This window comes from Pan troglodytes, chromosome 19 (genome assembly GCF_028858775.2).
Source record: "Pan troglodytes isolate AG18354 chromosome 19, NHGRI_mPanTro3-v2.0_pri, whole genome shotgun sequence".
Taxonomy (NCBI): Eukaryota; Metazoa; Chordata; class Mammalia; order Primates; family Hominidae; genus Pan; species Pan troglodytes.
This window is the reverse complement of record NC_072417.2, coordinates 76,502,938-76,519,116: the sequence shown is the minus strand read 5'-3', so window position 1 is coordinate 76,519,116 and position 16,179 is coordinate 76,502,938. Positions and strand designations below refer to the sequence as shown.

The 16,179-nt window shown below is 40.6% G+C and overlaps 1 protein-coding gene across 14 annotated transcripts in view; it reads right to left on the bottom strand.

Moving 5' to 3' along the window:
• TANC2 (tetratricopeptide repeat, ankyrin repeat and coiled-coil containing 2) overlaps positions 1 to 16,179 on the bottom strand; it is a 471,963-nt gene that overhangs the window by 42,071 nt on the left and 413,713 nt on the right. For all 14 annotated transcript variants that reach the window (XM_016932703.4, XM_016932704.4, XM_016932707.4 and 11 more), the window contains one exon: positions 5,932 to 6,040. In XM_016932703.4, the coding sequence (XP_016788192.3) occupies positions 5,932 to 6,040 (109 nt within the window). The remainder of the gene's footprint in view (positions 1 to 5,931; positions 6,041 to 16,179) is intronic.

Genomic DNA, 16,179 nt, shown 5'->3' with positions numbered 1-16,179 from the left:
TGGCCTTGAGGAGGCTGGGCTCTGTTCTGAATCTGTCTACTGTAGTACCCATGTAGGCACCCAGAGTTGGGTAAACAGAAAACAGTAGGAAAGGTGGGTAAGGGCAGCTTCTGATTGCTCATTATTACTTCAGAAGCTCTTTTAATTTGTGCAAGTAACAGGGACATCAATTACAAACTCTCATTTGGCCATGCAGTTTACATGCAAACAAAACTGAAGCAAATACATCACTAAGTAGTTCTGATTGTTATTTTGGCATATGAAATAGAATAGTTCCAGATCTTTTAGGAAGAATTCTAAATGTTACTCAGGGTTGGAGTCCAGACAAGTTAGGTTCTTGAGCGCACCTGCACTGTAGATCCTGGAAGACCAGGAAGCTTAGCTGTGACTCCCCACTTGGGCCTCAATCTCCTAATTTATAATATGTGTGGGCCTCAAGACCTTTTGAGGAATGATAAACTATATTAACGAATTCAGAGAGAAAAATCAGCATTAAGAAATATCCATAGTCTAACAGAGGAAGCTTTTAGCAATGGAAGACATGTCTTACACATGATGGTTGAAGGAAAAAAAGGCAGGAAATCTGACATTTATTCAGATCTACAATGTGTCAGGTTCTGTGCTAGGGCCTTTCCAGATTTAGCTTCTCTAATGTAATCTAATCTTCACAACAGCCCTAGGAGGTAGAATTTATCACTATTTTTATTTAGGAGGAAACACAACTCCTGGAGCTAGAATTAGAGGCCAAATCTGTTTTTACTCTAAAGTTCATGTTCCTTCCATTATACCAACTAAAAAAAGGAAAAGTAATTGGCACCTGATTCAGGACCTCACTTCTGATCTTAGCTGAAAAAGTAGCAACTATAATAGACTAAAACAGACAAAACAGCTGATTGCTGCTTTCTCCCTTTACCTTTAATTCCAAACCATTTTCCATCCTTGGCCCTCTTCTCCAAAATTGTCCTTTTTAATCCCAGACAATTTCTTCTACTCCTAAGACATCACACTTATGAATTCAACTAAGCATTATATGCTTTTTTCCCAACTATTAAATTAAAGTAAAATTGTGTCTAAGACCTGTAACAGTTACCTTTCTGTTGACATATGTATGCTAACTTTAGGATAAGGGTTATCACTGGGGAGGGAGGAGAATGGGGTAAGGGAAAGATATAAAGGGGCTTCTACTATAATTGTTACATATATAACATTTATATATATAACTATTAAATGTAGGTAAGAGTCACCTATATTTTGGTGACTCTTAACCCCAAATATATATATGTGTGTAGCCTTTAGAGATCCTAGCCCCTCTTCTGAGGATTATATATATTAATGAATTAAATCCTCACAACCACTAAGTAAGGGCTAATATTATTGCCATTTTAAAGATTAGTAAGATTAGTGGTGGTAATCCCAGCACTTTGGGAGGCCAAGGAGGGAGGACGGCTTGAGACTAGCAGTTCAAGACCAGCCTGGGCAACATGGTGAGACCCCCATCTCTACAAAAAATAAAAATAATTAGCCAGGTGTAGTAGTGTTTGCCTGTAGTCCTAGCTACTTGGGAGGCTGAGGTGGGAAGACTGCTTGAGCCCAGGAGTTCAAGGCTGCAGTAAGCTGTGATTGTGCCACTATACTCCAGCCTGGGTGAAGAGTAAGACCTTGTCTCCACAAATATAAAAAAATAAAGTTAAACAACTTGCTTAAAGTCATACAGTCAGGAATTAAGAGAGACAGGGTTTGAACTCAGTCTGTTTTTAGAGTCTGATCTCTTAATTACCATGCTTGCTATACTGCCATCTTTAAATTAATGATGTGGAATAGTGATTTTTTCAAACAGGAAAAGAAAAGAATAGTGGTTTCTCAACTAGCTGGGGTGCACATTAGAATTACCTGGGAAGCTTTTCAAAAATACTACTGATCAGTCGCTGCCGGTGGGAATGCAAAATGGCACAGCCACTTTGGAAACTAGTCTGGCAATGTCTTACAAGCTAAACATAGTCTTACCATACAATCTGGTAATTGCACTACTAAGGTATTTACTCAAATGAGCTGAAAATTATGTTCACATAAAAACCTGCCTCTTAGTGTTTATAGAAGCTTTATTCATAATTGCCAAAATTGGAAGCAACCAAGATGTCCTTTAATAGATGAATGGCTAAATAAAATGTAGTAAATCCTTATAGTGAAATATTATTCAGCAATAAAAAGAAATGAACTATCAAGCCAAAAAAGACATGTAGGAATCTTAAATGCATATTGCTAAGTGAAAGGAGCCAGTCTGAACATTCTACATGTTGTGTGATTCCAACTATATGACATTCTGGGAAAAGCAAAACTACAGAAACAGTAAAAAGATCAGTGGTTGCCAGGGGTTGAGGAGGGTAAGAGGAGAGGAATGAATAGGTGGCGGATAAAGGAATTTTAGTGCAATGAAACTATGCTGAGATACTTAATGGTGGATACATGACATTATGCATTTGGCAAAATCTACAGAGCTGTACAACACATAGAGTGGACCCTAACATAAAGGATGGACTGCAGCTAATAATAATGTATCACTATTGGTTCCTCAATTGTAACAAATGTACCACATCAGTACAAGATGTTAATAATAGGGAAAATTGTGGTTGGGGGAGTATGTGGGAACTCTGTACTTTCTGTTCAACTTTTATATAAGCCTAAAATTGGTCTAAGAAATAAAGTCTATTTTAAAAATGAAGCCTAGGTTCTACTCCAGAACGATGACTCATAATCTCTGGGAGTAAGGCTCAGGAATGTGTGTGTATTTTTAAAAAAACTCTGCAAGAGAATCTAATGTATAGCCAGAGTTGAAAATCACTGACCTACATCTATAGAGAAATCTCAAAGACAGAATTGTTGAGTGAAAAAGAGAAAAAAGTTATAGAATCTTATAGCATTAAAAAACCCAAAATAGTTGTATATATTGTTTATGAACAGGAACCTACATTGGAAAAGTGTAAAATATAGATGAGAAGAACATGTTAGGGGTGTTAGCATGTGCTAAATCCCAACACATTTAGAATAGGAGTTATCTCTAAGGGAGACAGAGAAATGGGGTAAAAGAGAAATACAAAAGCGTTATCTATTATATTTGTTACATTCGTTTCTTAAAAATAAAGAAAAATATTTGAAGCAAACATGGAAAAATGTTAACATTTGTTAAATCTGGTAGATAATATTTGATTACATGCAATTATCTGTACTTTTCTATATTTCATAATGCAATTAAAGAGGAATAGGAACATCTTTTCTTCTAAAACAAGAAAAAAAGAGGTAAGAATTGATAATGATACAGATTGATTTGCTGGTGAGGGGAGGAAAATAGTTAAAAGAAGTCACACTTGGTAGCTTTGATCTTTTTCAGTGACTCACAAGTTAGGCTGTTTGTTTCATTAGTTGGCTTTATTAAGAGCTAGAGGAAAAAGAAATGGGAAAAGGAGCTGAGTAAGAATGGACCTTGGTAAATGAATGTCAACTAAATGGTCCAGTAAATGGACCACAAAGCAGCACTGAGAACCGCACTGAGGCTGGAGTAGATACATAAGAAATACGCCTGAAATACATAGCTTTGGATTTGGAATACTAGCTTTACTTGTACTATGGACTTTTAATTTCTTCTGGTTAGTGGAGTTGACCCTTTGTTCCTGTGAAGTACGGGAGAAAAGAGCTTCAGTTTGGTTCAATTCAACAAAGATGACAGGCAGAGAAGTGTGATCCCATTACCAGCCAGGATGTAGCCAAAAATAATGCATAATTAAATTCTAAGCTCATGGTTTCTTAAAGAGAATTTTATGTTCGAATGGCTTGAAAAAGTGCCTCTTCAGTATCTGTAACTATTGCTCAGGTAAGGGATCTTTTTGTCGGCAATAAATGGTAATGGAGTCCCTTCCTTAGAATCTAAATTTACAAAACTGTTTAGCAGCCAGTGATAAGCTTGCTCAAGATTTTTGAATACTTAAGAAAACAGGGAAAGCATGAAGAAACAAGAGCAATCTCATCTTAGGGATCTTTAGCTGTGGCTCAGGTATCTTAAGATCATGGCAAAAACTAACCTTGGGGGCTTATCCAATGAGCTTCTTTAAAGCGGGTTATTTACAAACATCACCTTTATGAAGATAAAACCAGAGAAATGTAAAATTAATTGGAAAAAAGTACCCATTGGATTGTGTGTCACTGCTGAATAGAAGTTTCAAGTGGAACTATTTCTAACCATAAAGTCTATATTTGTCTTTGACCCACAGCTGGTGCAGATTGAGAATTCTAGCAGTTTGGGAGAAGTTAAAGCCTCTCAACAGGGAACACTGCATTTAAAGGATCCTGTAAACTGCAGCACCAGGAAAACCATAGTCCAAGTCTTCATTCTTCAGCTTGCAGTCACGTCATCACCATATGCTGTACACTAGAGTATTTATGGCTTGAATCACACATGGAGCCAGTCTTATCTCAGGCAACCATGCTGTCTGCATCAGTATAAGATAAAACTGTGCTAATGACAGGAGGGCATGTTTAAATGTACGTTTCCATGTATGGGATAAAATACTTCGTCAAATGAAGCTTGGTCAAATGAAGCTTCATGCTACTTCTCTGTGAATGTGGTATTTATTTTATGGGGCAGCAAAGGCAGGGATTAGCTTCATTTTTGCATCTGATTCTAGGCAGATAGTGATGCTAAAAGGTTAATGCTTAAGTTACTGTCTTTCAGTTACTATCTAACAGCAGGACAATGCTCTTAGAGTTTATGGAATTATTAGCTACTTTTTAGTCTGCTTGAAACTGGAATGCCATACCTTGCCAGTTATTTTAGCTCCACTCTGCTCCTACTAAGTAAGTTCATTTTTGGTACAGTGATTTGTTAGACAAGACAAGTAAGATTCAAATACAAGATTTGTCACTGTGGGTTTCACTTCTGTTCATCTGATGACCAGGCTGCTCTGGCTCTGTGCTTATATATTGGGAAGAATTTGCTAGGCTCTTGAAGTTATCCTTAATGCCATCTTTCTCTCTGAAGACAATGGTTTCATTTTTTAACAATATCCTGTGGGGGAAGCCTGACCCAGAGAACTGTTTAAGATACCCATATTCTCCATCCTGAGGCAGGAAAAGAATTCTGAAAAGGCTGTAGGGACTGGAACTCTCAGACTGTGGGACAGAAAAATTAGGACAGTAACTTCCTTCTCCACTTTTGTGGGTTAACCCAAAACTGTTATCTGAACTACAAATTCCTTGAGATTAGGGATTGTATCTTTTTTGTTTTTGTATCTCTAGTACCTAGTTTAATGCCTCAGTAAGTGATGAATAAACAAATGAATGCATACATGCACAAACAAATTATGTGTCCTCTTTTTGGTCCTCCATTTCAGCCTTTTGAAGGCTGAGAGAGAAGCTGATGTTATAGAGTTCTTAAAGGTTTTCAAACTAATGGGAGAAAAACTGGGATATAATTTGAAGAGAGATTTGGGGGAAGTAGCTCCAAGGAAGGTTAGTGTTGGTTTGAAAGTCACAGCACCAGGAATGTTATTATTGTCACTAAAACAATTTTAAAAAATGGAAAGAGTAATTGCCCTCAGTGATTTTTTAGACATCATGAAAACCTGCAACTAATTGCTACAATATGACTGTCCTCAGGAGATGATAGGTCATGTATGGAGCACACATCTATAGGTGTATATGCACCTTGTCAATGATTATACATATACATTTCCTGAAAAGCCTATCAGTTAGTTACACTGGGAGATGTACAATGTAGTTCTAAAGGCCTAGGGAGGAACAGGCCGTACATGTTGGGAGATGAACCAAGTTTGCAGCAAAAGAACTTCAGAAGGCAGGGACTACACTGAAATAGTCTCTTACATAAAGCATATGAAAGTCTGCTAGAGATGGGGGAAAAATGGTTCCAACTGCTTTAATTACCTTAAAAATGTGTGCTTTGAGGATGTGATGTCCCAGTTCAATAGTCTGCTGTCGGTTTAGTTTTCCCTCTTGGCGGGAAAACCAGAAGGCAAGTAACGTGTGACCACTCCTGCAAAAAAAGAGAAATTTATTTTAATTAATTAATTTATTTATTTATTGAGATGGAGTCTCACTCTGTTGCCCAGACTAGAGTGCGGTGGCGCAATCTCGGCTCACTGCAGCCTCCACCTCTTGGGTTCAAGTGATTCTCCTCCCTCAGCCTCCTGAGTAGCTAGGATTACAGGCGCCTGCCACCATGTCTGGCTAATTTTTCTATTTTAGTAGAGATGGGGTTTCGCCATGTTGGCCAGGCTGGTCTCGAACTCCTGACCTCAGGTAATCCACCTGCCTTGGCCTCCAAAGGCATGAGCTGCTGCGTCCAGTCTGATTCATTTTAATAGAAATGTTAATGCCCCAATTCTGCTTTGGTTGGGGGACTCTTCAGGTCCAGTCATACCTCCAACAAAACTATATCATTCAACTGGTTTTTTGGGGAAGGGCACCTGCTCCTGGGCAAAGAATGGGTATTGAAAGGTTCCTAGGCAGTTCCTTATCCAAATCACATGTATAAATACCACAAAATGTCAGTTATAGCTGGCTTACACCCATCCCACACACAGATGGCATTACAAGATTTTCATTTTTATTTTCTGTCTCTGTCAGCAACTCTCATTCCACCCATGCTTAAATGTCAGTGTTCCTCAGAATCTCATTCTTGGTCCTATTCTTTCCTCGCTCTAGATTAGCTCATCCATCCTCAAAGCCTTCACCACCACCTATATTCTGTATCTTTTTCTTTATTTAGACTTTTCTTCTCAGCCTTAGGCCAGTATATATCCAACTGTCTATTGTACTTCCCCATTTGGAGGTCTCAGTACCTCACACTCAACACGACCCAAACTGGACTTACAACCTCTTCCCCAAGTGACGTCTTCTCTGATCAGCCTCTACCAAGCCCCTACCCTTTCCCTCCAGCTGAGAATGGAGGGCTTTCTATGGCTACCAGTGTAGACTGTATATCCTCTAGCACAGTGTTTGCCATACTGTCACATACTCTCTCCTCCACTAGATTGAGGTTCCTGATAGCATCTGTTCCCCATTAGCTCCTTGCTAACAGATCCCAAACCTGTTTATGAAAGAGAAAGCTCTTTTATCTGCCTCTGGATATTGTCTTATCTGCCCATGATGTCCAGAACTGCCTTAGTTTTCTTGTAAATCATGTGGTCAGCTGGCTTGAGGACAAAGTCAACAGGAGGGCTAGGCTAAAAGAATTGCAGAAAAATAAAGTTTGAGCCCTATTAGCTGCCCTAATTCTGAACTTGTTATATGAGGTAATAGATTTCTGTTCTGTTTAATCTATTTGAATTGGAATTTTGTTTTTTTTCCAGCTCAAAGCATGCTAATGATACACTTATTTTAAGTGTTAATGTGTGTGTGTATGTATGTGTGACATGTATGTATATTTAGGGTTGTATTTCTATTTACATTCACGAAAGAAACCTGAATTACTTATATCTTCCATAGCGCCTAACATAGTCTACTGCATATAAAAATGCTCAATAAAACTTTTTTAGAAGAAAAAATCTGGCATTAAAGAAAGGGCACTAGATCACCTTTGAGATGTGTTTTCTTACCCCTATTTGTTATGGCCTCTAAGAACTGCTGACACTTAGAACCATCTCTCTATGGCTGATATGCTTTGAGTCTGTGTCCCCACCCAAATCTCACCTTGAATTGTAACCCCCATAATCCCCACGTGTCATGGGAGGGACTTGGTGGGAGGTAACTGAATCATGGGGGCGGTTTACCCCATGCTGTTCTCATGATAGTGAGTTCTCAAGAGATCTGATGGTTTTCTAAGTGTCTGGCATTTCCCTGGCTGGCACTCATTCTCTCTCCTGCTGCCTTGTGAAGAGATGCCTTCTGCCATGTTAAGTTTCCTGAAGCCTCCCCAGCCATGTGAGTCAACGAAATCTCTTTTCTTTATAAATCACCCAGTTTCAGGTATTTCTTTACAGCAGTGTGAGAATGGACTAATATAGTAAGTTGGTACTGCAGAGAGTAGGGTGCTGCCCAAAAATGTGGAAGCAACGTTGGAACTGGGTAACAGGCAGAGGTTGGAACAGTTTGGAGGGCTCAGAAGAAGACAGGAAAATGTGGGAAAGTTTGGAACTTCCTAGAGACTTGTTGAATGGCTTTGACCAAAATGCTGATGGTGACATGGACAATGAAGTCCAGGATGAGGTGGTCTCAGATAGAGATAAGGAACTTGTTGGGAACAGGAGTAAAGGTGACTCTTGCTATGCTTTAGCAGAGACTGGTGGCATTTTGCCCTTGCCCCAGAGATCTGTGGACTTTGAACTTGAGAGAGATGATTTAGGGTATCTAGTGGAAGAAATTTCTAAGTAGCAAAACATTCAAGAGGTGACAGAGCATAAAAGTTTGAAAAATTTGCAGCCTGACAATGCAATAGAAAATAAAAACCCATTTTCTAGGGAGAAATCTAAGCCAGCTGCAGAAATCTGCATACTCAATGATGAGTCAAATGTTGAATCACCAAGCCAATGGGGAAAATGTCTCCAGGGCACGTTGAAGGTTTTCATGGCAGCCCCTCCCATCACAGGCCTGGAGACCTAGGAGGAAAAAGTGGCTTAGTGGGCTGGGCCCAGGGCCTTGCTGCTTTGTGCAATCTCCAGACTTTGTATCTTGCGTTCCAGCTGTGGCTAAAAGGGACCAATATACAGCTCAGGTCGTTGCTTCAGAGGGTGCAAGCCCCAAGCCTCATTTTGTAAAAATACAAAAAATTAGCTGGGCATGGTGGTGGGCACCTGTAGTCCCAGCTACTTGGGAGACTGAGGCAGGAGAATGGCATGAACCTGGGAGGCGGAGCTTGAAGTGAGCCGAGATTGTGCCACTGCACTCCAGCCTGGGCAACAGAGTGAGACTCCATCTAAAAAAAAAAAAAAAAAAAAAAAAAAAAGAGTTCAGTGGCAATTTCCAGATTTTATGAGTTCGAAAGAACCCTGGACTCACACCTTCAGATGATACTGATGATTCCATGCAAGCTACACTTGTCTGAGACATTCTCCCAATTAAATAACTTCCTTTCTATTATGGTTAATTCATCCAATCAAACAAGGTGACCTGGTATCCACTACAATTTAGAAATTCTGTAAAGGCAAAAATTAAAGTCCCTTTTTAAACTCTTACTGGAATGAAATCCATTTGATGATTCCTATGTATGATGGGAGCTGTCCCATCCCCTGTGTTCCAGGTTCTTTACTGACACTTAAAAACTCTACAGTCACAGCAGAAGGCACCTCTTCACGGGGTGGCAGGAGAGATAATGAGTGCCAGCAGAGGAAATGCCAGACACTTACAAAACTATCAGCTATCACGAGAACAGCATGGGGGAAACTGCCCCTATGATTCAATTACCTCCCACCGGGTCCCTCCCACAACATATGGGGACTACAGGCGCCTGCCACCATGCCCGGTTAATTTTCTTTTTTTGTATTTTTTAGTAGAGATGGGGTTTCACTGTGTTAGCCAGGATGGTCTCAATCTCCTGACTTCATGATCCACCCGCCTCGGCCTCCCAAAGTGCTGGGATTACAGGTGTGAGCCACCGCACCCGGCCCTGAACTCTTATTTAACCCATGAAAACTCAATTTAGGTGACAGGTTATTTTATTTTTTTCTTTTTGAGATGAAGTCTCGCTCTGTCACCCAGGCTGGAGTGCAGTGGTGTGATCTCGGCTCACTGCAACCTCCACTTCCCACGTTCAAGCAATTCTCCTGTCTCAGCCTCCCAAATAGCTGGGATTACAGGCATGTGCCACCATGCCCAGCTAATTTTTTGTATTTTTAGTAGAGATGGGGTTTCACCATGCTGGCCAGGCTGGACTTGAACTCCTGATCTCATGATCTGGCCACCTCAGCCTCCCAAAATGCTGGGATTACAAGCATGAGCCACTGCACCCAGCCTATTTTAGTTTTTTCAATAGAGATTGTTCTTTTTGAATAAGTTATTTTTTGAATAAGTTATTTTAACAGACCATATGGAAGTTAGACAACAATACAAAGCATTTATGAAGTATCTTACTCTCAAGATCTCAAAATTCCGTCCAGCTCTTAACAGTAAAATTATTGTAGCCTCCCTGGTATAAGAATTATTACTTTAAGTTACTCATCCATGGCTGTTCCACTGTGACTAGAACTTCTGAATATAAGTCTCTGATCCACTATCTATGCTTTAGGCTGTTAATGAGAATTCATGCCTATTGGGATTAATGTAAAAAAGCTTGTGCTTGACAAGGAAATGAACTTTCAGTTAGACATAGAATTGACTTTACCCTAGTGTTTTCATTTTACCACCATAACTAAGAAATGCTGGTGAGATGTCTGCATTTCTCTAGTCTTCATTTCAGCTGGCTAGAGATAACTGCTTGCTTTTGCATCAGGCACTGAGGAGAAACAGCAAGCAATACAGGTCAAGGATAAGATGGAGGTGGCAACTATAGTTCATTTCTTTTTGTATACAAGCATGCTACATTATTACTAAAAGGATGGTTCTGATCAGTACACTGGACTCAAAGTTTGTGGTATGTAGGACATAAGGGGAAACAGCAATGTACATTCTATATTAGCTCCCATGGTGACATCTTGAGCACTGAGATTTAATTCTGCTTCTCGGTCTGCTGGATCTCTCCACCTCCATCACTATCAAACTCACTTTTTGAAGTTGGAGCTTTCCCTCAAAACCATCTCTCTCTCTTTTTTTTAAATATTGCCAGTTACTCAGGCATAAAACGTAGTAGCTATTTCCCCCCTCTCCTATACTTTCTCTCCTGAAAAGTCACAAGTATCTCATTCTCTTCATTTTATTCTTGACTGCTCACTCCCTGGCCATCCCAATAATCTACATTGCAAAAACCTGATCAAAATTCTGCTCAAAATTATTTGCTAGTTTTATTTTCCCTCTGATATAAAATTTAAATTCCTTAGCATGGTATCCAAGGGCTTTCCATAATTTGTCCCTTGCCTATTTGTCTGTCTTTACCTTTTTACCTTATCCTTTCAATTCTAAACAGAGTAAATTATCTGTAGGGTTTCAAACATGCTTTCCCTCTGCCTGGAATTCTCTTTCCTGTTTAGTTCATCAGAAAAACAATTTCTCATTCTTCAAATGGCAACTCACATCATCTCCTCTGTGAAGCCTTCCCTGGTGCCCCCCGATAAACTCAGGGGTTCCTTCCTTAGGTTCCTGTTGTACCTGGTACACATCTCCATTACAGCACCCACTGCAGGGCACTCTTCTATGTTGCTCTACTCCACACGTGGGAAAAAGCACGGCCTCTATCCTCAACAGAGTCTAGGTAATAGGAGTATATATTTGCAGAATGGATGAGTAAATAATAACATCTTATACCTGTGTATCTTAAGGTTTTCAAAATACCCAGGCATGATGGCTCACACCTGTAATCCCAGCACTTTGGGAGGCCAAGGTGGGAGGGTCGCTCGAGTTCAGGAGTCCAAGACTAGCCTGGGTAACAAAGCAGGACCCTGTCTCTACAAAAAAGTTAAAAAGTTAGCCAGTTGTGCTGGCGTGTGCCTGTAGTTCCAGTTACTTGGGAGGCTGAAGCAGAAAAATTGCCTAAGCCCAGGACGTCGAGGCTGCAGTGAGCTATGATTACACCGTTGCACTCCAGCCTGGGCAACACAGCGAGGCCCTGACTCAAAAAAAAAAAAACAAAACAAAAAAAAAAAACCAACAACAACTGAAAAATCAAAATACTTAATAATAATAATAATTATTTTTTGAGAAAGAGTCTCACGCCATTGCCTGGGCCAGAGTACAGTAGCATGATCTTGGCTCATTGCAACCTCCGCCTCCTGGGTTCAAGCAATTCTCCTGCCTCAGCCTCCCAAGTAGCTGGGATTATGGGCGTGCACCACCATGCCCGGCTAATTTTTGTATTTTTAGTAGAGATGGGGTTTTACCATGTTGGCCAGGCTGGTCTTGAACTCCTGACCTCAGGTTATCTGCCCGGCTTGGCCTCCCAAACTGTTGGGATTACAGGCCTGAGTCACTGCACCCAGAAAAATACTTTAATAATTTTTAGATTCTCAAAAAATCATTATACCATAGGTATAGCAGTAAATACTACTCCCAATATTATGGTAGAGGATTGACAGAGACTAAGTAAGATTGAGGGACAGACCCAGCTCGCATGCCCAGGAAGTAAAAGAGCTAGAATGAGAACTTCAGTGTTTTTGAAATCTAGTTCTACTGAAACCTAGTTCCACTGAAATCTAGTTCAATTACCACACTAAGATTAGCAACTTGGTCTTTGTTTCAGAGCACACTTGTGTGAAAAAAAATCCACCACTGTAAAGAACAATATACTCATTTGTATAGTATAAACTCTGAATTCTTTAATTTTAACATAATTAAAATCAGCAACCATGATTTTGACACTTTTTGATTGGCATTTTGAGAAAGAGTAGGTAAGAAATAAGGTAGAGACAGCTCTAGGAAGCGTGATATGTTTTAAAGCATGACAGAGCACAACTATGCTTTCCCTTTATAATTAAAGATGATGAGGCCAAGGCACAGTGGCTCTCACCTGTAGTCTCGGCACTTTGGGAGGCTGAGGCAGGAGGATTGCTTGGGTCCAGGAGTTTGAGACCAGCCTGGATACCATAGCGAGACCCCATCTCCACAAAAAATTTAAAAAATTAGCCGGGTGTGGTGGCATGTGCCTGTGCTCCTAGCTACTTGGGAGGCTGAGGTGGGAGGATCACTTGAGCCTGGGAGGTTGAGGCTGCAGCAAATTGTGATCGTGCTACTGCACTTCAGCCTGGGTGACGAGCAAGACCCTATCTCAAAAAAAAAAAAAAAAGATGGTAATCATAATCAACTTTAATATGGGTTCAGATATGGTCATAAAGGCCATGGGGTAGGGAAGTGAAGACAGAAGAGAATTATTTTCACATAGCTTATATAATATCACCTTATGATTCAAAGTTACTTTACAAATTTCCTTACTAGCATTCACAGTGCTGCCTCTTCATCCCTAAAAGTCAAACAGACCTACTTTTAAATCCTAGTTCTGCCACTTACACACTTTATAACCTAGGACAAGATACTGAACCTCTTTGTGAGACAGGGATAGTAATATCTACCTCTCAGGACTGTGGTAAGAATTAAGTGAGACATACTAAGCGAATGCATTTTATTTTATATTTCTTTTATATTCTTCAGAGTAACTAGTGTAACGCTAAACTAAAGGAATGACCAGTAACCACAAATGACTTTAAACATATAGGAAGATGACTGTGGGTTCAAATGGAACTTTAGTCTTTAATGTGTGTAGCAGGGTGAAATGTGATACCCTGTCCTTAACCCTGATCCTTACCCTTCCACACTGTACCCTACTACCTTTGCAGCCAGAAGAGAAGTCCACAGATCAGGGAAAAATTACTGGGGTACAGATGCCGTTCACTGCTAGCAAATGCAACTTGGAATTGTAACTTCAGGCAGAGGGGAGGATAAGGACAGAGCTAACTGATCCCTAAGAAACAAGGTAAAAATTGCGCTAACAGGAAGAATATAAATTTCTCATGTAGACCAGAGGTTTTCAGGAGGATAGTAAATCTTATATTCAAGGTATATTTGATTTTAGATATTTTAGGAGAAAGTTGATCACAGGTCACAGTTGAGGATCCTTCCCCCAGCACTCTCCCTTCTCCCCTTTGCTGGATAAATATGCGTGTTTTGACAAAAGTCAGAGAAGGTGGTATCCAGGATAGCAGAGAGCAAATTCTACTTGCACTCTCATTTGTAGGCATGAGTAGTCCCTTGATATTGGAGACAAATGACACTCACTTCTGGATAACTACGGGTTACAAGGCAGTGAGGAACTACTGTCACTTGATGATCCTGTACCTCAAGAGTTCAGAGCTATGGAGTCTTTTAGAGAAAAACCCTTTCTAAAGCAAGAATCACTCACCTCTATCCTCATTTAACATTATGGAAGTTGGATAACAGTTGTTTCACACAAAATATACAATGGCATTATGTTTGTTTTTCTAATAGGTTTTCACTTAGCACCCCAGGAGATAGCTAGTCTTAAAGTTTCTCTTTGTAGTACCAAAACATGCTAACAAATAAATCTGGATATTTCTAGCATGGACAGTTTCTCACTGTTCTAGTCAGAGTTACTAATATGGAGTCACACAGATTTCATTATGATGACAAACTTAATATACAACCTTCTAATGCTTCAGAGAAACAACACTTAGGTGCTTTGATTTTTTTTTTTTTTTTTTTTTGAGACGGAATTTTGCTCTTGTTGCCCAAGCTGGAGTGCAATGGTGTGATCTCAGCTCACTGCAACCTCTGCCTCCCTGGTTCAAGCGATTCTCCCGCCTCAGCCTCCTAAGTACCTGGGATTACAGGTGCACGCCACCATGCCTGGCTAATTTTTTGTATTTTTAGTAGAAATGGGGTTTCACCATGTTAGCCAGGCTGGTCTTGAACTCCTGACCTCAGGTGATCCACCTGCCTCGGCCTCCCAAAGTGCTGGGATTACAGGCGTGAGCCACCGTACCTGGCCAGGTGCTTTGATATTCTGTGTGAGGGTCAGATGTGACAAAGTGGTATAGTTACAGCTAGCTGGCAAGAAAATTCTTATAATCTAAAGCCTATCTTATAATTTTGGAGGAAATAATATGTGCTGCTGTGAAGTGTCTTTATATTACAGAGGTTAATGTGGGTTATTTAAAGAGACCTAGTGAGACGAGAATTATGAGGCAGAGATGGCTGGCTGCCTCCAAAGATTGTGCTCCCCTTCCAAGTCAAGAGTTCTTGTTGGCAAGTGGCTTCCTTGCCAGGGACCTTGCATTCAAGTGGGGTTATGTGACTCAGTTCTGGTTAACGAAATGCAGACAGAAATAATATTCACTTCAGACCTGGCCCAGAAGAATCTTCCACTCTTCCACTGTTTTTTGTCTTCCCCCATCTGCCAGTTGATGAAAACAACAATTACCCTGGGAAGCAGTGTGTGAAAGATGGCAGAGCCCCCATTGGCCTGCATCTCTGAAAAATGGTACAGGGCAGACCTCTTCCAAAACATGTGGTGCCTTTGGACTTCATGTGAGTGAAAAATAAACTTCTATTGTGATAAATCACTTAGGTTTTGGGGTTTACTTATTTCAGTAGTTAGCATTACCTTAAATAAAACAAGAAAATTAGTTTTTGAGGGATTGCTAACAGGGGATGGATAGAAGGATGAAGAAAGAGTAGAAAGGAGGACTAAGGAGGCCGGGCGTGGTGGCTCACGCCTGTAATCCCAGCACTGTGGAAGGCCGAGGCGGGCGGATCACGAGGTCAGGAGATCGAAACCATCCTGGCTAACATGGTGAAACTCTGTCTCTACTAAAAATACAAAAAATTAGCCGGGCGTGGTGGCGGGTGCCTGTAGTCTCAGCTATTCAGAAGGCTGAGGCAGGAGAATGGCATGACCCCGGGAGGCGGAAGTTGCAGTGAGCCGAGATTGCACCACTGCATTCCAGCCTGGGCGACAGAGAGAGACTCTGTCTCAAAAAAAAAAAAAAGAAAAAAAAAGAAAGGAGGACTAAGGAACTGTTTATCTCAATATCAGTGAAAATGGGCAGAAACAAACATAATATCCTCATAAATTAGATATTTGGGATACTAGTTGGGACATCAGTTATGAGGTTTATAGCAACAGGCTAGGTGAGAAATGCTAAGACCTATTAAATGAGAAGAGAGAGCAGGGTGTATGTGGGAGACATTTTGGTGATACTCAAAAGCACTTGGTCTTTTTTTTGTGTAGGGAAGGTAAGGATGGAGGGATTAAAAACTGCAATTAGGCCAGGTGAGGTGGCTCACACCTGTAATCCCAGCACTTTGGGAGGCTGAGGCGAGCAGATCACTTGAGGCCAGAAGTTCGAGACCAGCCTGGCTACCATGATAAAACCCCGTCTCTACTAAAAATACAAAAATTAGCCCGGCATGGTGGGGCATGCCTGTAATCCCAGCTACTCACAAAAATTAGCCTGGCATGGTGGTACATGCCTATAATCCCAGCTACTCAGGAAGCTGAGGCAGGAGAACCACTTGAACCCGGGAGGCAGAGGCTGCCATGAGCTGAGATCATGCCACTGCACTCTAGCATGGGCA